The sequence below is a fragment of the Stenella coeruleoalba genome (genome assembly GCF_951394435.1).
Source record: "Stenella coeruleoalba genome assembly, chromosome: 8".
Lineage (NCBI taxonomy): Eukaryota > Metazoa > Chordata > Mammalia > Artiodactyla > Delphinidae > Stenella > Stenella coeruleoalba.
Window position 1 is genome coordinate 10224526 of NC_137154.1, and position 22584 is coordinate 10247109.

At 55.8% G+C, this 22584-nt stretch overlaps 1 protein-coding gene across 3 annotated transcripts; it reads right to left on the minus strand.

Annotated features, from left to right (window-relative positions):
- Positions 1-998: 998 nt before the first annotated feature.
- CD5 (CD5 molecule) lies at positions 999-22270 on the minus strand. 3 transcript variants are annotated; one of them, XM_079929826.1, is made up of 11 exons: positions 22159-22270; positions 10951-10998; positions 8891-9202; positions 8352-8414; positions 7773-8105; positions 5473-5766; positions 4690-4815; positions 3938-3991; positions 2884-3003; positions 2275-2366; positions 999-1446 (listed from the first exon to the last, which is right to left on the minus strand). In XM_079929826.1, exons 1-10 carry the CDS (start codon positions 22208-22210, stop codon positions 2278-2280), a joined length of 1491 nt encoding a protein of 496 aa, XP_079785952.1. In that variant the 5' UTR covers positions 22211-22270; the 3' UTR covers positions 999-1446; positions 2275-2277. The 3 variants fall into 3 exon arrangements, with proteins under 3 accessions (XP_079785952.1, XP_079785951.1, XP_079785950.1); XM_079929825.1 differs by having other exon boundaries at positions 999-1566; XM_079929824.1 differs by having other exon boundaries at positions 999-1607.
- Between the last annotated feature and the right edge of the window lie 314 nt (positions 22271-22584).

The following is a 22584-nucleotide window of genomic DNA, read 5'->3' on the forward strand; positions in this document are numbered from 1 at the left end:
TAGGAATCTCTGCCAGGTGACTCCTGGTACCCAGGTGACTAGGTGTCCCTGTTTCCGGATTCCCTGCGTGGTCAGGGGCAGAGCCACACCCTGGGCTCTCTCGGGACAGAGTCCTGAGCGGGGGGTGGGTGAGAGTTCGGTTGGAGGGTGTCAGTGGGGCCAGAGGGCTGGCCAGGCTCTTCTGGCATGCTTGTGCCACTCCAGCTCCCCGATTCTGTGAGCAGCCCCCCTCATCCCCACCATATCCTTCTAGGAACTTCCTTTTGCTCTTCCAGAGTTGCTTCTGTGGCTTGGACCATTGATATCTCCTGGTGGATATGGGGCCAAATCGAGTGGAGCAAGGCCCCAGCCCCGAGATGTCTTCTCAGGGCCCAGCGAGGCCCGGCCAGTCCTCTCCCTACACTAGACCCTTAAGTTCCGAGTCAGATGCCCTCCTCTGGCTCGTCGTTCAGGAAACCCAGGCACTGCAGGACTAGGTATGTGTCTAGGCTTGCCGGGGAGTCGAGGGGACTATTTCAGTTAAGGGAATTACTTAACCCACAGGAATGTTCAGTCCTGGTCTCTTACTCTCAGGTTAGGAGGTTAACTGATTGGCTGAAATGACTTGAACTTTGGACTTTCAACAGCTGTGTGAACCCAAATCCCAAATCGGCTAGGATTTACTAGGTACCCACTTTGTGCAGGACCCTGAGGTGGCACTGGTGCCGTTTGGACTTTACAGCCAGTGGTCCCTGCTCTCGGTCAAGTGAGGGGCTGCGAGGGGAGGGGGCACAGGTCGAGGGCCGGTGATGAGGCTCTGGGTCAGGCAGCCACATGTGCTGGCTGGTGGCTGCTGTGCTGTGTTAGGTCCTGTGTCAGTGTTGCACCCTCTGACCATGAGGCTGCAGAGCCCTCGCCCCCTGGTAGGTGCCCCTTCCCACTGGCACCCCCAGAGGGATCCACAGGGGTGGACCCTGGATTGAGGAGGCCGGGCACTCTGGTTCTCAGGAAGCAGAAAAATCATTATTTACAAAGAACGTATTAAAAATGCACGAGAGAAATCAGCCCTTGCCTCCCACCACCCGCAAGGTGTGAGCATCCCTGTGGAGCCTCATGGGTCAGAGCTGGAGAAGAGAACTGAGTCCCCCAGACGGGAGAGGGAGCTGCCCGGGTCTGGACCCCGTGTGTCTCTGCTTGGGAGGGATGCCTGCTTCCAGGCTCTGCCCTTTCGCAGCTGCCACACCTGGAGGGGGGCCAGCTGAGCTGCGTTGGGGTCTTTGCCTGGGCTGGTGAAGATGTGGAGAGATGTCTGAGCTGACCTGCCTCTGCTGGGCAGTAGGACGTGTTGGAAAGTCACGTCCATGGTCCTGCCGGGCAAGGACCTGGACACTGTTTTCCAAGCAGTGACTGCAGAGTATTCTCAGGACAGAAGGTCTGGCTCTTGATGTTTGTTCCTGGGTCCCGGTTCTGTGTGGTGAGAAGGAAGTGTGTCGGCGGAGGAAGCCTCATACTCTGGAGATGGTTCAGGGAGGTGGGGGACAGGCCCAAAGCCCCCAGCCCAACGTCAGGGATAGCAGCTTCTCCTTCCTGCTGGTGTAAGTCCATCAGGATACTCTCAGGGGTGGTTTCTTAAAAAAAGTCGAGGTATAGTTGATTTACAATATTATGTTAGTTTCAGGTGTACAACATAGTGATTCAAAATGTTTATAGATTATACTCCATTTATAGTTATTATAAAATACTGGCTATCTTCCCTGTGCTGTACAAGACATCCTCCTAGCTTATTTCTTTTATACATAGTAGTTTGGACCTCTTAAACTTCCCCTACCCTTAGGGGCTCTTTTATGTAGTCTTCTGAGATGGAGGGTTTTTTTTTTGTTTTTTTTTTTGCGGTACGCGGGCCTCTCACTGTTGTGGCCTCTCCCGTTGCGGAGCACGGGCTCCGGACGCGCAGGCCCAGCGGCCATGGCTCACGGGCCCAGCCGCTCCGCGGCATGTGGGATCCTCCCGGACCCGGGCACGAACCCGCGTCCCCCGCATCGGCAGGCGGACTCTCAACCACGGCGCCACCAGGGAAGCCCTGAGATGGAGTTTAAGGTCCATGACCCCTCTGCTCAAATGGCCAGAGCGGCTCCCGTCACCGAAATTGCTGACGCTTACTCTTTTCCTTTATAAGGGTCCAGGTGCTCGTCCCCCAGCCCCCCACCAGGTCATGGCCGGGCAGGGCGAGCAGAGGTGAGGAACCAGGTGGCTGGTTCTTATTTATCCCCAGGGCTCTGCGGGGGCCGGGCTCACCTTTTACAGCCTCTGAGCCCCGTGCAGATCATAGTCACTGTCAGAGGAGTTATCAGGCTGGGTGGAGACACGACGCAGGGCCCCTTCCAGAGCTGTGGACAGAAAGGAGGCCATTTGAGCAGGGTTATCCCTCCAGGCTACACAGAGAGAGCCCTTCAGAGCCAAGAGCCCTGCGGGGGCTGGAAGATCACAGAGACTTTCTGAGCTGCTGGCTCAACGGCCCTGAAACTTGTTGTGATCAAATCAGCTAGTGTCCTCTAACGATGCTGAACGCCAGGCTCCCCGCGGCTTAATTGTCAGTGCCAGTCAGGGAGCACTCGATACAGGGCTCTGCGGGCCACTGACGGATGCTCTGTTCTGCCTCCAAGGGATCCGAGGGGCCTCATTTATTGAGAAACAGGTCCTTCAGGTCACAGCAGTGCTGGGGTTAATGACATCCCAGCACATTCTCTCTAGCTGTATCCCTTCCATACCCTGCCGTGACGGGCTGTCAGAGGGGGGCCGTTTGATCCTTCTGCCCCCTGCTCGGCCTCCCTTCTTTCTCCAGGCGATCATGTGACCCTCTGCTCGGCCCTGCCGTCATTCCTAGGAGCGCCAGCTGGTGCTTACCTGGAAAAGCTGAGATTTGGGAGTTCCTGGGAGGCTGACTGTATTCGTTCTCCAGGTGGGAGGCCGTGGGGTTCTCAGCCTGGGACCGGACAGTCACCGTGTGGTTGCGATGGAAAGACACTGAGCAGATATGGGAGATAGTAACATTAGACATGATGCTCTGTCCTCCTCCCCAACAGGGGCCCAACTCGAATTTCCTGTTCCCACTGTGTAACGTGGGGGTGGTGGTGCAAGGGCCCCCTGAGCTCCTTCAGTGCAACCCTTTTTCCCTTTCTTCCCCGGGAGGCTCATTGTAGCAGCGCTCAGGCTTTTAGAGCAGCTTTGGGTCGGCTGGCAAGCTGACGGGCGGGCAGGCCATCAGTCAGACAGTCAGTCAGTCATCAAACATTTATCAAGCCTGGAACTGGAACACGAGTGATAGGGCAGATATGGTCCCTGCCCTCCTGGAACGGGGGGGCTTTATATTGTAAGAAAGACTTGACAACACAGCGCCTTCTTGAAGGAATTGGCCCTTGACACACAAAGTGGGGGAGAAGGTAGAGTAGAGGCAGGAGGAGGGCTCTGGTTCTACCCACAAAGGGGGCTCTGGCTGTGGCCAGAAGGAGAGAGGATGGAGACCAGGGGTGGGGACAGGGCCGGCTGCATCCAAATGTCTTAAAACTGGCCTTGTAAATTGTTCCACGATAAAGACGTTCCATGATGAATCTAGCTTGGACAACCCTTCTTAACATACGTCCACTTTGGAGATGAACCACGCAAAAATGCCCACGAAGGTTCTGACAAGTCCTGAAGTAAAGAACCGTGTCTGGCTTTGCTTAACTCACTGATTTCCGAGTCTCTTTGATCACGGGGCCCTCTTCTCTGAGTACCACCCATTAACACCTGTGGCTACAGTCACACCTTAGATGAGCACAGGGGAGCTCAGAGGCCTCAAGGAGCCACTGACTCTGTCCACGGTCGGCAGTGACCCGTGACCCTGCTTCACGGCCTCCTTCCTGAGTCTCGTGGCTACTGACCTGGGCCAAGGGAGGATCCTGCCTCCGGGGCTACTTACTGTTCTGGTTCAATCCCGTCGGGCCAATCCACTGACGCTGCTTCTTCTGGCGGACTGAGTGACAGACAGGAAAGGCACATGGTGGGGGGGAGGGGGGTTGAGACAGGCGTGGGCAAGGGGGGCGGGAGCCAGGGAAGGAGGGAGGAGGTGGCAGGTGCATGCTGAGGGGCCGGTTCTCCAGGAGAAACCACCGCGGGGTGCTTAGAACCAGAATTAAGACCTGGGAGGGCAGCAGGGACCCAGCCATCACTGCCCACCTCTGGCAGTGGGCAGCCTCTCTAATCTCACACCCTTGTCTCCGAATGATTTCCTCCCGAGTTCTGCAAGGCCAGGATGATACCCCCTACCTTCACAAGGTCTGGGGTCGCCCATTTGTGGTATGAGGAAACCAGAGCTCAGGGAGGAAGTGGTTCGATTAGCTGCTAAGTGGTGGAGCCGGCCTGGGGCACGTGTCTTCTGGGGTCAGACCGTCTGGACCCACCACAGTCTAAAGAACGCCCATACCCTCCCTTTGGGCTGGAGTGGGTCCCAGCTGGGCCCCTGGATGTGGGCGAATCAGTGATTTTCCTGACTTTCTGTTTGTTACTTGGTGCGGAGAAAGGCCGGTGGGCAGGAGAGGGGCAGGGCTGGGTGGTGAAGCGGAGGTGCTCCCGGCCGGCTTTCTGGAGGCGGGAACCCTCCTCTGTGGGGCTCGTGGGCAACCCGTCCAGTCTCCCCACGCAGGGGCGGAGGTTCGGGGCAACTACACCTACATTTCTTCACCAGCTTCTTGTAGGCGAGAGGGCCACACACCACCAGCAGCATTACCACAAGCACGAGGGCCAGGATGACGCTTGCCACGGTGCCTGCACCCAGGCCCGCTGGGCGTGTGTTCTGGCCTGCAGGAGGCAGAGTTAGGTCAGCCCCAGCCTGGGAGGCATCAAAACTGTCCGTTCAGAGGGAAGCTCCTGGCTGGCTGGCTGGCTTCCCCCAGTAACTCACCAGCATGTGCGGAAGGCAGTTTTCTATCTGCTGTCTCTCCACCCGTCTCTGAAATTCTCTGCTACCCGTTCATTTATCCACCATTTACTATGTAACAGTTGATCATCGGCTATCATTTGCCCCTCCTGTGATCAACTCTTTAAGTTTCCACCCTTTTCCAGTTACTATGAGTGATCACCTTGCCATCACATACAAATAGCCAGCCAGCCATTCATCGCTCTCTTTTCTGTGTGAGTCAATTACCATTAGTGCAGCAAATATGTACCCCCCTCCCTTGCTTTTCCGCTTTCCATCTGGAAGAGCAGAAGACGGAAGGAGAGTTCTATCATTCATTAGCTGCCTGACAATGGCGGCCAGTCTCCTATTGACGGTTCGTGCTCACTGCTGCCTGAGCACTCTTGTCCCCTCTCCCCTCGTTTGTCATCCCTCCATCCTTCCCCAGGGCTCTCTCTTTAGTTCCTGGGGCCTGTTCTTCAGAAATGTGCTCATCGACTGAGTCTTAGAAGGAAAATCCAGAACTACCCTCCACCCACCACGGGCTGGGCCCAACTCACAGGTGACAAACACTCTCTTGCAGTGGGATTTTTTCTGCAGAAGCTGGTGGCACTGGGACAGCTTCCCCGGGGGACAGAAGAACCCCCCGGAGGTCTTCTCGCCGGTGTCCAGCAGCTGGTAGGAGCTGACGTTGCCGCACTGCTGCTCCCGGCACACGTCCTCCCACCTCGCCATGCCCTTGGCCGAGGAACTGTCGCACAGGGCGTCCCACTGCTTGCCCTGGCGCACCTCCACGGAGCCTTCACACGTGCCGCTGCCCCCCACCAGGCGGCTCTGCACCTTGGGCTGGAAATCTGGGGGAAGAGCAACGGGAGGTGAGGTGGCGGGCTCGGCGGGAGCTCCCTGGGCCCCGAGCTTGCATGCCTGGTCACTGGGACCCCGTGACACTGGCAGAGTGGGGGCCCTGGCAGGGCCCGGCGCTCGGGGGTCTGGGTACCACGTGGGACTGCCTTCCTTTCTGCCTTTCCCTTCTTCTGGCATCCTCTCTGGCATTTTCCCCGTCAAGCCCTGTCCCTGGCGCCTCTGGGCAGCTGCAGCAGCTCAGGCACGTTCGGTGAAGAGGCTGGCAGTGCCCGTCAGCAGCGGGGAGTCGTCCCCCACCCAGGTGGCAGTAAGAGAAGTGGGGAAATAGGCCCCACCTGGGTCCGCGTCCCTCTTTGAAACGTCCTCTCATTCTCTTGCTGCTCCTTGAGAGCTGGGAGGGCTTTTCAGAGAGGGGAAACTGAGGCCCAGGGATGGGAAATACCTCCTGCTCTGAGAACTGGAGATTCGCAGGTGGGATGGAATCCAGGAATCCTGCTGCCCAGGCCTCAAGCCTGGAGGGACCAGCTTTCATAACAGGGCCTGGTCCAGCAGAAACGGATTCATTTCTGCTTATCAGGGTTGGGCCTGGAGGCCCACATGTGCTCGAGTTAGAGCGAGTTGTGATCGCAGCAGCTTTGGCCAGTTTCTATAGCAACATCCATCTTCAAAGCTCTAGTAAATCTTCTATTTAGAAAAAAAAAAATCCAAAGGCAAGCCTTCTGGGTATGGTTTTGCAAGTTGTAGCCTACAGGAGGGCTCCTAGCAGAGGGGTGGGTGGGCCTGAGAGCCAGCCAGGTTTTTGCATCAGGCCAAGAGATCCTTGGGGGCTGCTTCTGCCTGGAGGGGGCAGCATCTTACTAATTCACACCATGTGTCCAGTGGTTTGGGGGCATCCCTGCCTGCAGGATAGCCCAGTGGTCCAGAGCAGATGCTTCCCAGATGGGTGCACATGGGTCCCTGAGACTTTGCTGAAAGGCAGATCCTGATTGGTAGGTGGAGGGTGGGGCCTGGGACTCTGTAGTTCTAACCAGCCAGGTGAAGCCAATGCTGCTGGTCTGGGACCACACCTGGAGTAGCCAAGGCTTACACAACAGGCTCTGGAGTGATGCTGCTTGAGGGGAAACCCCAGCTAGTGCTCCATGATACTGAGGAAGAAATTTAACCCCTCTGAGCCTCAGCTTCCTCATCTGCAAGGTGGGGATAATAATAGCACCCGCCTTCTAAGCTTGTTGTGAAAATGAAGGAATGCCCTGACTAGTCCCCAACGTGATGTAAGCACTCAGGAAGTATGACTTCTTAAAGTCTGGGCTTCACTAGACCATCTGGTGATAGGAGCCCACTACGTCCCGAGGCATGCTGTGATTATCCTTATTTTGACCTGTGGTCCCTTTCCCCGCAGTTTCCCCATTGATCCTCGTTTTGGGATCCCCCAGACCGGCCTCTGGGCTCCTGGCCTCGACCACACCGGCATCGCCAGTCTCTTCTGGTTGGTGGCCTGTGACTCGGGAGCCTCTGCAGGAAGTCCCCTGGGGCCCTGCTCTGGTTTTTCTCTACCTACTGTGCCTCAGGGACCTCCTAGGTCTCACCATCGCTCCAACATCATCTGTTCCCGGGATTTATAAACTCCCCTCCTGCAAGCCTGGTCCCCTCCAAGCGCTCCATCCTGCTTGGGCCCTTGACACAAGCCACAGTCCACCAAACTCACCAGCGGACCGTGCCTCCTCCTGTAAGTCCTGCCACTTCCCCGTGTGGCAGCCGAGCCAGCGGTACATTTGGGCTTGTTCTGCGTTACTTTGCAGAGATGCCCGGGGCGTTGGGTGTGAGTGTGGCCTCCCCACCCCACGGCCGCCCTACCTCTTAGAGGCCAACGATCAGCCCTCCATGTCCCTTGTGTTCTCCGTAGCGCTAGTGCCCTGTGCTGCACGGAGGGCTTTCAGGAACGTGTGGTGACTGACCACATGGGGGCGCCCGTGAGTCTTGGCCCGGTCCCACTCACCAGAACAGATGAGGCCAAGAGCTTGGCCTCCCGCCTGGGGCTGAACTTTTCTGAAGCACTGCTCCAGGGTGGCACATCTCCTGTTCTGGATCCTCCACCGGATTGGCAAGGGACCGCTCTCTCCTGGCTCTAGTTTCCTGGCTGCCTCGGTCTCTGGCAGAGGCCTCAGGAAAGAGCCACACTGGAGGGCTGCACAGATGAGGTTCCCCAGGTCCTGGATCCCGTCCTGGGACTCGATGCCGACGGTGCCACCCAGGCTGCCGCTGTAGAACTCCACCAGGCCTGCACACCGCAGGCCCCCGGGTCGCGCCACCAGCTGCAGCCTGGGAGGAGCTGGGAGGTGGGGAGGGACCTGAGTGCTGACGACCAGCAGCAGGGCCTCTCTTGCTCTGTGGTTCTAACACACAGACGGGTGAATGACTGGCCGACGGCCCCGGGAGGTGGTGAGGTCCCAAATATTGCATGGAACATGCGCTACAACTTTTCATGCTTATCTGAAATTTAAATGTAACTGAATATCCTGTGTTCTTGTTTGCTAAATCCGACACCCTACCCCCAGGGCCCTCAGAATCCTTTTACCTGTGGGCTCCGGAGTGGTTATGGGCGGGGGGCTCGTGGGAAGAGGTGTTGTCCTCAGTGGCTCTGAAAAGAGATGCTCTGGTTAGGGAGGGGGCCGGGACCCTGGGAGGGAGGAGGGAAGAGTAGGGGGTGTGGGGAGAGTTGGGGTCAACAACCGGCCATGTTGAGAAAGACCTGGAACTCATGATGTAAGTACCACGGGCCCCATTAAGTCCACTTGACCCACACGTTGTGTCTAGGCCTCCTGCGAGGCAGGCAGTACCGGCCCGTTTTACAGTTGGGAAAACAGAGGTTAAGAGGAGACAATGAAGTTAACTGTTGGCAGAACCAGCTCTCGACCTTTTCCTTCCCCAGACAGGTGCCAGCACGCCCTCAGTACTCCTCCTCCAGTTCCCCAGCAGTGTATGTTTCTGAGAGGGTAGTTGTAAATCGGGGACCCCTTCCACCTGCCTGCTCAAGCCCCAGATCACAGGCGTGGGCAGCCTCCTCGGGGCTGGTGCCCAGGCCCAGGGAACCCACGGGGCCAGCTAGTTACCCACCTAAGCAGATCAGGGCCAGAGGGTCCCCCTGATTTGCCTTGCTGTCGCTGCAGTTGGAGAAGGACCCCAGTTGTCCGCGGCAGGTGATCTGGCTCTGGGGTCGCTTCCCTTTGAAGTGACGGAAGTGGGAGAGGAGCAAGGGCTCCCTGCATCGCAGCTCCTGGCAGAGCTTCCAGGCCTGACCGGGGTCCTCCCGGTGGAACGGGTGCAGGCCCCAGCTCTGGCTGTGCACCGTGTACCACTCGTCCTTGTAGTTGACCTCCAGATGGCCCTGGCACCGCGAGCCGGAGCCGCTTAGTCTCACTGTGAACCCTAGGGGTCAAAGAGGTGGAGGGGGCAGTCGGGCTGGAAAGGGCCCTCCATGGGGGCCCCTCCCTGCACCTTCCCCATCTGGACCCCACCCCTAGCAAGGCTCCCGTTGCCCACGGGCTGCCTGCTTTGCTCCTCCTGTGAGCGTCGTCCTCTGGGACCTTGCAGGGACTTTCCAGAAACTCAGGCTGATGCTGCCTCTGATCTGGGCAGCCCCTTGAAACCAGGCCAGGAGGACGGGGCTTGAGACCTCAGAGCCCAGGGAACTCGGGGCAGTGAACGAGGGGCTCTCAGCGCCCACCGTCCTGCAGAATCGCCCCTTCCTGGAAATTCTGTTTCAATAGACCCCAGATAGGGCCCGGAGCCTGATCTTTTTCTCTCTCTCTAACTTTTATTCTATTTTTTTTCTGTTCATTTTTTTAATTGAAGTCTAGTTGACTTACCATTGCTGTGCCAATCTCAGCTGTACAGCAAAGTGACTCAGCTATACACACACAGACATTCTTTATTTAATATTTAATATTCTTTTCCATATGGCTTATCCCAGGAGACTGGATACAGTTCCCTGTGCTCTACAGTAGGACCTTGTTCTTTATCCATTCTAAATGTAACAGTTTGCATCTACCAACCCTAAACTCCCAGTCCATCCCTCTCCCTCCCCCTTTGCCCCTTGTCTCTAACTTTTAAAACCAGTTTTATCGAGGTACAATTTACATACAGGGACATGCACTCATTTTAAGGACGCTTGTTCAATGGAATTTGACAAATCTATGCACACCTATAGCCCCCGCCGTGCTCTAGAAGAGAACACGCCCATCACCTGGAAGCTGCCTCTTGCCTCTTCACAGTCGATTTCCCTGAATCCAGCCTCAGGCAGCCAGTGATCTGCTTTCTGTCACTAGAGATGAGCTCTGCCTGTTCTCAAACGTTATATAAGTGGGACTGTACAGCAGGAACCATCTTGCTCGAGTTTGGAGCTAGGATGCCATTGCAGGCTTCCAGGTCCCGGCCCAGGGCCTACCAAGCCCTCTGTGGCCCCTTTTGGTTGCCAGGTAGCTTCATGAGATCTTCTCGCCACATTTGTCACCAAATACATTCAGCATGATGTTATCTCAGGAAATGTGAAAAAGAGAGGTCTGTGGTGAAGTGAGTCTGGGAACTGCTGAATCTGAAAATGCTTAACTGAGTTCCTCATTGCAGGACTTCTCGGAGCCTTTACTAGGCCAGTGTCCCCTGTCAGGAGTCTGCAGTGGGTGATGTAGCGTTGCCTACCCTTCGTCCAACGAGTTCCGTGGAACCCTGTTTGGGAAACACTAGCCTCTAGGATTAAAGTCCAACCTCTAAGGCAAGACATTTCACACAGTTTACAATCCGGTGCAGCCTCTCTCTGCAGCCCCAGCGGCGAATGTCTCTGGCCAGGGAGCATCCGGCAGGACTGGGCAGGAAAAGGACTTTGCAAGGTGCAGTTATGGCCAGTATCTTTTCTGTGCCTGGTGAGTGGGTCATAATAATAATTAGCACGACACCCAGCATTTGTGGGGTGCTTTACAGCCATCCAGGGCATCTATCTGCAAATGGGCCTCACGTGTGCGTGCACGCATGTGTGCGTGTGTAGGGGGTGTGGGCTGCACTCTCTCTCTCTCTCTCTCTCTCTCTGTAAGGTGCGATTCGCTCCGATGGAGGGATGGCAGGTCCCCCTACAGCCTGGTGGGATCGTTCCCCGCCCCCCTCTCCACGTGGCTCTTCCTTACCTTGGTCCTCTAAGTTGAGCCCTCTGAGGCCTCTGAGGCAGGAAGTGACTGCAGAAAGGAGAGAAGAGGGTCAGGAAGGGACGTCTCTCTCCTGCTTCGTCTCACCTCTAGTCACAGCCTGATCAATGGCATTCTTGCCTCCAGCCACTGTCGTGGGCTTCAGGGGCAGGGATTCTCATACTACAGATGGCAACCCTTAGGTGGGTCATGGAACCAGTTTAGCAGGTTGCAACCATCAATTTTCCTTCTTGTTTTAAAACTTTACTTTTTATTATTATTTTTTAATTAAAAAATTTTTTTTTGTGGTACGCGGGCCTCTCACTGTTGTGGCCTCTCCCGTTGCGGAGCACAGGCTCCGGACGCGCAGGCTCAGCGGCCATGGCTCACGGGCCCAGCCGCTCCGCGGCATGTGGGATCTTCCCGGACTGGGGCACGAACCCCCGTCCCCTGCATCGGCAGGCGGACTCTCAACCACTGCACCACCAGGGAAGCCCAAAACTTTACTTTTTAAAAGAACATGCAGTAAGTTCCATTTTCTTTTAGTGCACAATTCTATGAATACGAACACGTACACAGATCTGCATAATCACCGTAACCATCAAGGCCATACAACAGTCCCATCGCCCCCCAAAATTTCCTCATGCTGTCTCTCTGTAGTAATATGCAGCATTGCAACCATCAATTTTTAAAAAATCATGTAGTAACACAACCATCGATTTTTAAAAAACTGAAACGGACTAGAATAGAAATGTCAGAGTGCGTCGTGTTTTGTGAGGCTACGGCTCACTTTGTGTGTGTTGGGTGGCAATATAAAAACGTCCTGAGTGTTGCTTTCAGTCAAAAAATGTTTGAATGTCATAGTTCTAGAGAGCTGAGAACTGAGCCGGAACGGGAACCCAGAACATGTGTTACTTTCTAGAATTCCCAAGGCAGGATAAGAATGATAGCAATTTCTCTTTAACAGCTCCCAGTTCTAGAGGAGGAAATCAGAGCTCAGAGAGGCAAAGGGGCTTGCCCAAGATCACATGGTCAGTTGGTGAAGGAGCCCAGTGGACTTGGGTCTGGGGGGAACTGGCCTCCCCTCTGTCCTGGCTCCTGCCTGGGCCCCTTCAGTAGGAATGTGGGCCATTGGGCAGTCCCTCCTCCTCGAGCCTCGTCTGACTGTGGAGCAGGGGTGTCAAAGTGGCTCGTTGTCCGTGGCCACGTGTCCGGCTCGCGTGTGGCTGGGGCGGAGGTTTGATCTGGGTGGGGACGGGTCGGGTGGCACGCCTGTATGGCCTCAGAGCCCACCCTCCACGTTGGCTGCCCGGCTTTATCAGTCGTGGAGCAAGTGTTTGGTTTCCATCTGCCCCGGGCTTGCTTCTCACTTGGGAGCTGGGCACAGCATCGGTCAGGGTGAGTACTTTATATAGTAAAGGGCTGTGTTTAAGTTTCTTCTGAGAAATTGTTGCTGGGTGTAAAAAGTCCCGTTTTTGCCTGAGTGTTCTGAAGCTGGTGGTAGAATTTTAAGGGGAGTCATGCCCCACCAGCCTGCCCTCTCCCTCCAACCAAGACTCCTTGTAATTAAGTTGTGGCCTATGGTAAGTTTCTTCCATCTTGGCAAGAGCCCGCCATGGTTGCCCCGGGAGTCCTGGGCCTTGGAAGGGGAAGGTATTTCTCACACAGAGGGCATGTCGGGTCCAGAGCAGAGGCCAGAGCTCTGGCCTGGGTTGGGAGGGGGCTGGCCAGCTGTCCATCATCTGATCTATTGCAATGGGCAGGGCAGCCTCAGGAGGACATGGTGGAGATGCCCGGCTAGCTTGGTGAGAGAGGAGGCAGGGGGCCTTTGTCCAGCCCTCGCCTCTCACCCCTGACCTTCCACTCCTACCTCCCTCCGTCCCAGTTCCCACCATGAATGGGGCTGTACACCTTTAGGGATTCATTTCTTTGGCTAAACCCTGAGGGCACTTATGGGGATAGGGGACCCAAAGATCCATTCTTTGGTGCTGAATGTTGCAGGATAGGTTTTCTGGCACTGATGCCTTTCTCTGGGTCTGAATACCAGCTCTGCCACTTCCTTAGCCCCTGTGAGCCTCAGTTTCATGGTCTGAGGCTCAGTATGGGAGCAAGAAAGGGACCAGCTTCATAGCAATGCTGTGAGGATGAGATGAAATAATCTATGCAAAAGACAGCCCGTGCCTTCCTGGCTGGCATTCAGTTCAACACCAGAGTTGGTGTTGCTGGTTGTGGAGCTGGCTGGGCCCGGGGCAGGGGTGGGCGGGACTGCAGGCCTGCTGGGGAGTTTTCCCGGGGGCAGGGGTCCTTGTCTGGACGCTTGGAGAGCCAGCTCACAGGGCTCGCCACCTCCCTTTCCCACCTGGGACCTCCGCAGTCCCAAAGTCACCACAGTCAACATCCGTTAACAGCAGCTACCAATTATTGAACACCTACTGTATACTCAGCCCTGGGCGAGGGGTCCTTACGGGTATCGTTCATCTTCCACACGGTCCCACGATTTGAGTTGAATATGTTCACAATATAGCTGTCGGGAGAGGCAAGTGCCCTGTCCCGGGTAACACCGCCAGCAACTGGCAGGACCTGGATTTGAACCACGAGCATGCCTTCCAAACCCATCTCTCTGCCTTCTGCCATCCAGCTGGGCCTCCAAAGTGTCAAGTTCAGAGAATGAACAAATGAGCAGAAATGAACATGACCTTGACCCTGACCCTGGTGCTGGAGTCCCCAGACCCTGAAGCCCCTGGGGACAGGGACTGGGCCTGACCATCCCTGCGGATCTCACACAGAACAGCCAGAGAACATTCTCAGGAAAGACTGAACAACCTGAGAACCAAGAAAAATTCTAAAAAAGAAAATGCTCTGTGGAGAAAAGGCATCTATGCATTCCAGGGCTTCGCCTCCCTCTGGGAGCCTGACTGGCCTCAGGTGAGCAGCATTTCTTGTCTTGTCCCTCCATCACCGTCACTGTCACCACCACCATCGCCATCACCACCATCACCATCACAACCATCAACACAGTCACTGTCACCATCACCACTACCACCATCATCACCATCACCATCACTGTCACATCATCACCATCAACACAGTCACTGTCACCACCACCATCATCAACACAGTCACCGTCACCATCATCAACACCATCACCAACACTGGTACTGTCACCATCACTGTCACCATCACCACCATCACCACAACCATCCTCAACGCTTTTTTTTTTTTTGCGGTATGCGGGCTTCTCACTGTTGTGGCCTCTCCCGTTGCGGAGCACAGGCTCCGGACGCACGGGCTCAGCGGCCATGGCTCACGGGCCCAGCCGTTCCGCGGCATGTGGGATCCTCCCGGACCGGGGCATGAACCCGTGTTCCCTGCATCGGCAGGTGGACTCTCAACCACTGCGCCACCAGGGAAGCCCTCAACACTTTTATAGCTGTACTTTCTCCTAGACACTTTTATACATTAACTCTCTCAGACCTCACCACAGCTCTGTGGAGTTGGCACTATTATTTTGATCTCCATTTTACAGATGAGGGGACAGAGAGATTAACTAACTTGCTAAGCAACTGATGAAGAGCGGGCCCAGGACTCCAAGCCAGGCCATCTGGCACACAGTCTGTGCTTTTGACCGCTGGGCCTAGCTGCCTCCCTTCCCTTCAGAGGGAAGGCTGCCACGGCCTGCTCTGTGTTTCACCAATTCCTGCATGTCCCCGGCGTGCAAACCTGATGAAAGACAGTGAACTTGTGATTCCCTTCAGTCAGTGAAACATACTGTGGGAAGACTTTCCATGAACTTGCTGTGTGATCTTGGCAAGTCACTCAACCTCTCTGGGCTTGGTCTCCTCGTCTGTAAAGTCAGGAAGTTAGAGTCCACCCTCCCTCACCTTCCTTTCCATTCAAACTTCCATGATCTATAATCTTCAGTTCCTGATGTAGCTCAGCGGCAGGCAGGCAGGCAGGCGTGGGCAGGTGAGATGTGTGACTGACTGGGAGCCTTCCTGGGTGCTGCTTCTTCCTGTCTGTCCAGGGATCCGTTCAGGTTTTGATTGTCCACAACTTATTTTCATTCTTTCAGCTGCTTCTCACAGGGATCAGACCAACATCCTCCTTCCATCGAACCCTGCTGACTGTGCTCGGGGTCCCTTTGACCCCCTCCCTGGCTACAGCTTAGCCCAGCCCCTGCGTGCAGCCCGAGGCCCAAGGCTTTGCTGCTGCAGAACCTGCAAACAGAAGCCTGGGGACCCATGATACCAAGAGGGACAGGAGGCACAGAAGCATCCTGCCATTCCCCAGGTTCTCATCCAACACCACACCCCGAGCAGCTGGGGCCAGGCCCCTTCCCTCCCCTGCCAACCTTTCCTTGGAGGCCCCACTATTTAGGGCTTAGACTGGCCAAGCCAGGGAACGATCAGGGCCAAAAATCCAGAGAGACAGTAGGAAGGCTTTTTCACTCTCCCCTCCCCCCTCCCATGTCTGCCTTTGCAGAGATTTAACCATTTTGACTCTGCCTGCCCTGATGAGGTCTCAGTGAGGAGTAATTGAATTCCTGAAAGAGGCTCTGAGACATTTACGAGCTCACCCCCTTCCTCCCCTCTCCTCTTGCATCCCCCCCATTCTGGATGATTCTCTCTGTGGTTCCCTGTACAGCAATACTCTGGGCCACGTCAGGCCACAGATGAGTTTTATTTGCTCAGCACAGTGTTATAATTTTTTTTCTGGAGCCCATTGTTTTGAAAGGTTTCTTTCTCTTTTTCTTTTTCGGGCAGTACCGTGCCGCATGCGGGATCTTAGTTCCCCGACCAGGGATCAAACCTGAGCCCCCCTGAGCAGTAGAAGCGCAGAGTCTTAACCACGGGACCTCCAGGGAAGTCCCTTACTTTTCTTTTTTGTAAAAAAAATCCCAAGGTCCAGATATTTTTGAAAAGCAACATGCTTTGGCCACGTGGGGCTGCATCCCCATGAGCCCCCAGGGCAGCCTGTTCTGTCCTGGTTTGCCAGCACCCTCGGGGCACCCTACTGTCACCCTGCATCTGGAGAGCCTCAGCTTCAAACACATGATGGCTTCTGCAGCAAAACATATGAATTTTCACAGTAAGTGGGATGTGTCAAGATTATAAGTAGTCTCCTATTCATTCAGGTCAGGATTTGCACTGTAAACGTTTGCCAGAAATTTGCAAATTTGGGGTGGGGTTGGAATTGCAAATGAACGTTGGTGGACCTGTATTATCAGTCCCACTTTACAGCAGAGCCAGAACTTGGCCCAGGCTGCTGGCTTCAGAGTTTGTACACTTGATGCCACCTCTGACCCACTCATGGGCCTGCCTGGACCCGTGAGCACCTATGCTTGCAGCCCTACACACTGAGAACTGGAGACAAGAGTGTGGCCTGCCGAGGGTCCCGGGGGCCCCGGGATCCCAGGGAGGAGCTGGGACTTTACGGATGATAATAATAGTCACAGCGACCTCTGACCCCGTGCAGACCCCAAGGGTTTTTCACGGGAGACCCCATTTCTTCCTGACTGCCTCAATCAGGGGGGGCTGTCATCACTCTGTTTTCCGGATAAGGAAACTGACAGACTGATTTAGTGCAGTTTGGAAGTCTGATGTTCCATTTCTTCCGTTAACAGTGATTCCCTTTAATAGTCCATAACATTCTCACCAATTTACAGCAAACACAATTTGTCAACTGCCTTTTGGGGGCATTCCGGATTTTCCTTCCCTCCTCCTCTGCTGAGAGGCTGACTCGGAAGGCCAGGAACTCCGCTTTTCTGAAACGACTCTCATCAGTGGGGCTGTGTTAACCTGAGTCTGTATCAGGGCTTCAGGGAAACAAAGATCTCAAAGGGCCGAAATTCTGTTTGTCGGGTTGAGCACCAGAAGAAGTGGTTGGTTTTTGATCAGGAGCCTTTTTATGTGCAAAACTTGTAGAAAATCACACTGGGCTTATGCCAGAGGAGCCTGGGGGCTGGAGCCTGCAGAAGGAACAGCGGATTCAGGTCTCTAATCTCGCTCACCCAGGGTCTGCGCCGATGAGCAACGGTGCGCAGCTTGTGGGCACGGTGGCCTTCGTATCTGAATTGCAATTCCACGCTCTCCCTGGTGGCCTCGTGTGTTTGATTGAATCTGCATGAGTTTCACGCCACCGTATGTGACTCCACTGTCACAAGGACAAGGCCTCCTTTCTGTTCAGAGCTTCACATATCCCAAAGCCCGCACAGGGGCTCGTCCTTTCCATGCACAGCCCTGTGAAGAAGGGACCGAGCTCACCCCTATTTTCAGATCAAGAAACTGAGGTTCAGAGAGGCTCAGTGACTTGCCCAACTTGCTCGCTGTTGGTAGGGTCGGTGAAGAAACTCTGCCACCATCACTTGACAGGGCCCCATGGGACTCTACCACTGGGAGACCCCAGAGCCCGCTCGCCCATGGTACAGAAAGGGGAAACTGAGGCCGGGGAGAGGGAGGGGCTCACTCCGGAAGGGAGTCTGTGGCAGTACAGGGGACCCGTGTTGCCTCTGCCAGTTGCCACCAATCTCCTATCCTGTTTCCACCACATCTCTCCCAGCTGTGCCCCAGGGACAAGGGAGTAGCAGGGTCCCTGTGGGAGCCGTACGGGTCAAGCCCCCCCAGGGGTACATACCAATGATGAGGGCAGGGGTGGTGACAGTAGTAGTTATAGAGGAAGTGATACAGGGCCACGATTCCCTGTCTGCAATTCAAAGTCTAAAACCAAGAGTCTTTTCTGATGCATTTGGCAGGAAGGCATCTGTGCCTTCAGTGGCGGATTCGCTTTCACTGCAGAAGTGGGAATGTGTTTCATTATGGCATGTTGCCCAGTCTGGAAAATTCTGGGTTCCCAAGTGCATCTGGCTGGAGGCTCCAGGTAACGGCTTGTGGACCTGGAGAGGCGAGAGTTCCAGTTTCTCTCTAGGGCACTCTGCCCCCTTTCTCCTCTGCTTGGCCCCTGGGTGCCTTGAGTTCATTGGAGAAAACGCTCTGTGCTCATGGAGGCTTCCACAGCTGCCTCGCCACCAGCCTGTGTGTGACGGCCCGTCTGCCTGCAGCCGTCGTCCCCGGGTCCACATAGCATGGTGCAATCGCTCATTTCCTACATGTATTTACTCAAATATTATCTTCTCGTGAGACCCACTGCAACTTCCTGGGATACAGCATGGCCCCCGAGCTCCCAATCCCCAACCTCACGTCACTTCGTGACCTCCTAACATCCGTATGATCATTGATTTAGCTTCTGTCTGTCTGTCTCCCCATCACACCCCAACTACGATGTCGGCTGCACCTGGACAGGAATTTTGATTGTTCATTGCTGTGTCTCCAGCACGTAGAACAGTACCTGGTACACAGTAGGTGCTCAGTAAATACTTGCTGTCTGAATGAATGAACCAGATTTAACGATAGCAGTTATCCTTTGAGATGGGCACAGTGGTTATCCCCATTTTATAGATGAGAAAGCTGAGTCTCAGAGGGGTGTTCTTGTCATTTGTGAGTGGCCAAGCAGAAATCGAACCCGGATCTGCGTTGCTCCAAAGCCCCACAGGCCTTCACACATGTCTGCACGCAACACAGGCACACATGTAGCAGGTACACACACAGCACACACACACATGCTCACCAGGCACCCACAGGCACCCACATGCATGCACACAGAACAGGTGTTCAATCAATTTTGTTGGGTGGAGTTGAAGTCCCTCCCTGGTCCCCTGGTCACTGCAGGGAAACCCCTCTGAACTGTAGGCAGGCGCTGGTCAGAGTGACCAGAGGGGACAGTGCCAGTCCCTGAGTCCCCAGGTCCCTCTGCTACCCGCTGGGGGTGGGGAGCTCGGGGTTGCTGGGGGCCTGATTCTTTGCACCCAGAGCCAGCAAGGGCCTCAGCTCTGCAGCTGGGACCGCGGGCCGGATGGCGGGCTCACACTGGGTGTCGCCTCTCCTCTCCTCTACTGTAGATGCCCAGCCCCCCTCGGCCTGTCCTGCCCGTTGCCTTCACCCTTGATGTCCTCTCTGCCTGGGACACTCCTCCCACTTTTCTCTGCCTGGCCGGTTCCTTCCATCATTCGGGTCTCAGACGAGACATCACCTCCTCAGAGAGGAGCCCCTCAGACTGGGAGCCCCTTCGAACGTGAACTTGGTTAATGAGTCTCAAACATTGCGGTTTCCTTCGCTGCACTGATCACGATATTTAGAAATTTGTAAATATTTCGGGTGCGCCCTCCATGAGGGTGGACCCCTGTGTGGATCACGGCCGTATCCCCAGAGTTTTACACAGAGCTGGACACCTAGTAGATGCTCAATAAATGTATGTGGATGAATAAATTAATGAATAACTAGCCTGTGCAGGAGGACTGGGGGAGAGAAAGACTGATGGCTAGGCTCGAGGCCTCCCCACCAGGTCCTGACACCTTGTTTCTTGCTGACTCTGATAATAATAATAATAAATTTATATAATAAATAAATTTATATAATAAATGAATTTATTATTATTATTAATGCCTACTGAGCACTTACACAAACCGACATTCCTATTAAAGCTCTGTATTCATTGATTCACTTAATCCTTATAAATCGCTATGAGGCAGGTCCTATTATTATTCCAATTTTGCAGAAGAGGAAACTGAAGCTTACAGAACGGGTCCATGGTCACCCAGCTGGCAAGGGGGGACCAGAATTCAAACTACCAAGTCCGTGACTTTCCCAAGCCTTAGTGCCAGCTTCCGGAGTCCCGGTGGCCGGGCCTGAGCCTCTGGGCAGTGATCAGGGCTGCCTCCATGCCCCACCTTCAGCAGGTGAGCCCTGGGCAGGTTGGAGCTCAGGGCAGCTGCAGAGGGAAGCAGGCTATGAGCATCTTCATGTACCAAAGGTCCCCCAGCCACGGGCACAAACTTGATGGCCAGCCAAGAGGCCGCAGTGTTCCCAGGGCTCTGGCGGTGAAGCATCTCTACTTGGAATGTCTTGAAGGGCGCCTGTGCTGTTTGCCCCAGCCACAGCCCTGACCCTCGGTGTCCCCAGCCCTCGGTGGCTGCCTGTCTGCTGGTGGCGGTTGTGTCCTGCAGCCATTTTCCTACTCATGGGAGTGGCTTTGGTGTGCCTTTGCTCTTGGCTAGGGGTACAGAGGAGCCCCCACGAGAGCAGAAGCACTGCACTGGGGTGGGCTCTGCAGCTCACTAGCTGCTCCCCCTGGACCTCAGTTTTCCGCACTGTAAAATGGGGACAATGGGCCCACCTGCTTCCTAGGCTGTTGTGAAGCTTTCAGAAGAAAATGGCTTTAAAAGTATTTCTTGGGCTTCCCTGGTGGCGCAGTGGTTGAGAGTCCGCCTGCCAATGCAGGGGACACGGGTTCATGCCCTGGTCTGGGAGGATCCCACATGCCGCAGAGCGGCTGGGCCCGTGAGCCATGGCCGCTGAGCCTGCGCGTCCGGAGCCTGTGCTCCGCAATGGGAGAGGCCACAACGGTGAGAGGCCCCAACGGTGAGAGGCCCGCGTACCGCAAAAAAAAAAGTATTTCTTAAGCTGTGACCCGCTGAACAATGGGAATGTTTTTTATCCACCAGTTACACACACACACACACACACACACACACACACACACACTGGGAATCCTGTGCTCCTGGGCTTCCAGATGGTTCCCACACTCTGGTGAAGGCACTGCCTCCAAGGCTTCCTGGCTCTGGGCTCCATTAGGCCTAGTCCTACCAGGAGCCTCGCCCCTGATGGGGTTCAGGGGGAGGCCAGCAGAGCAGGACTCCACCCCGACTCCCAGGGGGCTTGGCTAGACTCCTGCCCTGCTGGGGTCAGAGGCCACAGGTGAGGGGTCGGTGGGGAGCTTAGGGGCCTGGTCCTTGGAGTCTCCAGGGCCTAGGAGGGTCCCGTAAGCAGCGGGGTCCATCCGTCAGCCTCTCCCCTGGGGACAGAAGGCACTTTGCACCTCCCGCAGCTCCATGGAAGAGTCGCCGTGAGGACACGCGTGCACGTGTGCCATTGCCAAATGCCTGGGCGAAGGCGAGTCTACATTGGGGGCCATGTTTACCCATGAAAACACACACGCGTACACACACACACACACACACATACTCGCACCTACACACCCGTTTTCTAGGAGGGACTGAGGCCCCCCACCAGGCAGGCAATGTCCCCAAGTCCTTTCCCTCCAAACTGGGAAACTGCAAGCTGCCGCCTGTTCTCACCCGTTCCCGTCCCGAGTCAGTCACCTCTCTCACCCTGCCACACCTTCCAAACCCTTGAGAAGTGGTCAGATCTTACCCAGTTCACCCCCCCCTGCATTTTATAAATAAGGAGATGGAGGCCCCGAGAGGATCGGACCTATCTGAGGTCATACCCGGCCAGGCTTGGACCCCAGGGCTCAGGTCACGAAGTACCCTCCCCTCCCCGCCCCTCCCGCTTGCTCAGGACCCTCCCCACTGGCCAGTGTCGGTGACACCCCAGCAGTAGGGCTCCGGTCCTGAACTAGCATCCCAAGGCCTCAGGGATGGAGGACTGCCCTTTCCACCGTCTCCCCTCCGGCAAACAGTAGGCCCCGGACTCACCCACCCCAACCTTATCCCCAGACAGCTTCTCCAGAGGCCCCAAGTCAATTCTACAGTGGCCCCCGGGGAAGTGTTCAGAAGCCCCTCCTCCGGGTCTGGAGTGACAGTAGGCCCACACCTGGCTGGCAGGCCTGGCTGAGACCCCCTCTGGGATGAAACCAGTAACTAGGGACTAAGGTGTACGTCTTTGACATCTGCTCGACGGTGATCCGGTCCCCATCCTGCCCTGGCCCGCTCTGCCCAGAGCATCATCAGAACTGCCCAGGAGACGGCAGTTTCCCGTCCCTGGAGGCATCCAAGTAACGGCTGGACACTCATGGGGTGCGGGGGTAGCAGCAGAGGGAAGCCGGCATTGAATGAGGGCTGGACAACTTGATTTCTAGGCTGAGGGTCTGATCTTGGCATGGATTCCACCCCGAAGGGGACAGTAAGGTCCCCAACAGTGCAAGAGAGAAGCAGAGGTGGGGCCCTGGGGGTGGGACAGGCAGGGCCAAGAGCCGAGCTGGGGCTGGGGGAGAAGACAGGGATCCTGGTGGCCCCAGCCCTCCGTGCTGCTCCAGACATGCGGGCCTGAGTCAGACTGAGGGGATCTGACTCCGGCATCTTCTCCTCTGTACCCTGAGCCCAGGTACCCCAGAAGACACCCCAGAAGGGGTACTCACCCAGCAGCCCTAGCAGGTACAGGGCGGCCAGCGGCGGATGTCGAGACCCCATGGGCGCGGCCTCCTCTGCCTCCACCTCAGCAAGCTCGGCCCCTGTAGGTGAGGGTGTCTGGCCCTGTGTCTGCCTCTCCGGGAGAAGGGGGAGGGGCGGGCAGGCTCATGCAGGGGTGGGACAGGGGAGCAGGCAGTGTGGGGCCTGTGTCATCGTGTTTGAAGTTGAAACTGTCAACTTCCTCCTGGGTAAAACCATCTGCCCCAGTTCGAATGGCGGCCCTGATCTCTGCCAGCTTCCTGCCCGGGGTGCCTAGACCTGGGCCAGTGCCCTGACCCCGCCATGCTGGGACAGGGCTGCGGCCTGGGGGAGCCCTGAGCCGGGCCGAGGGGAGGGAGGCCTGGGGGAGGGGGTTGGGAGAGACGGGGGACACG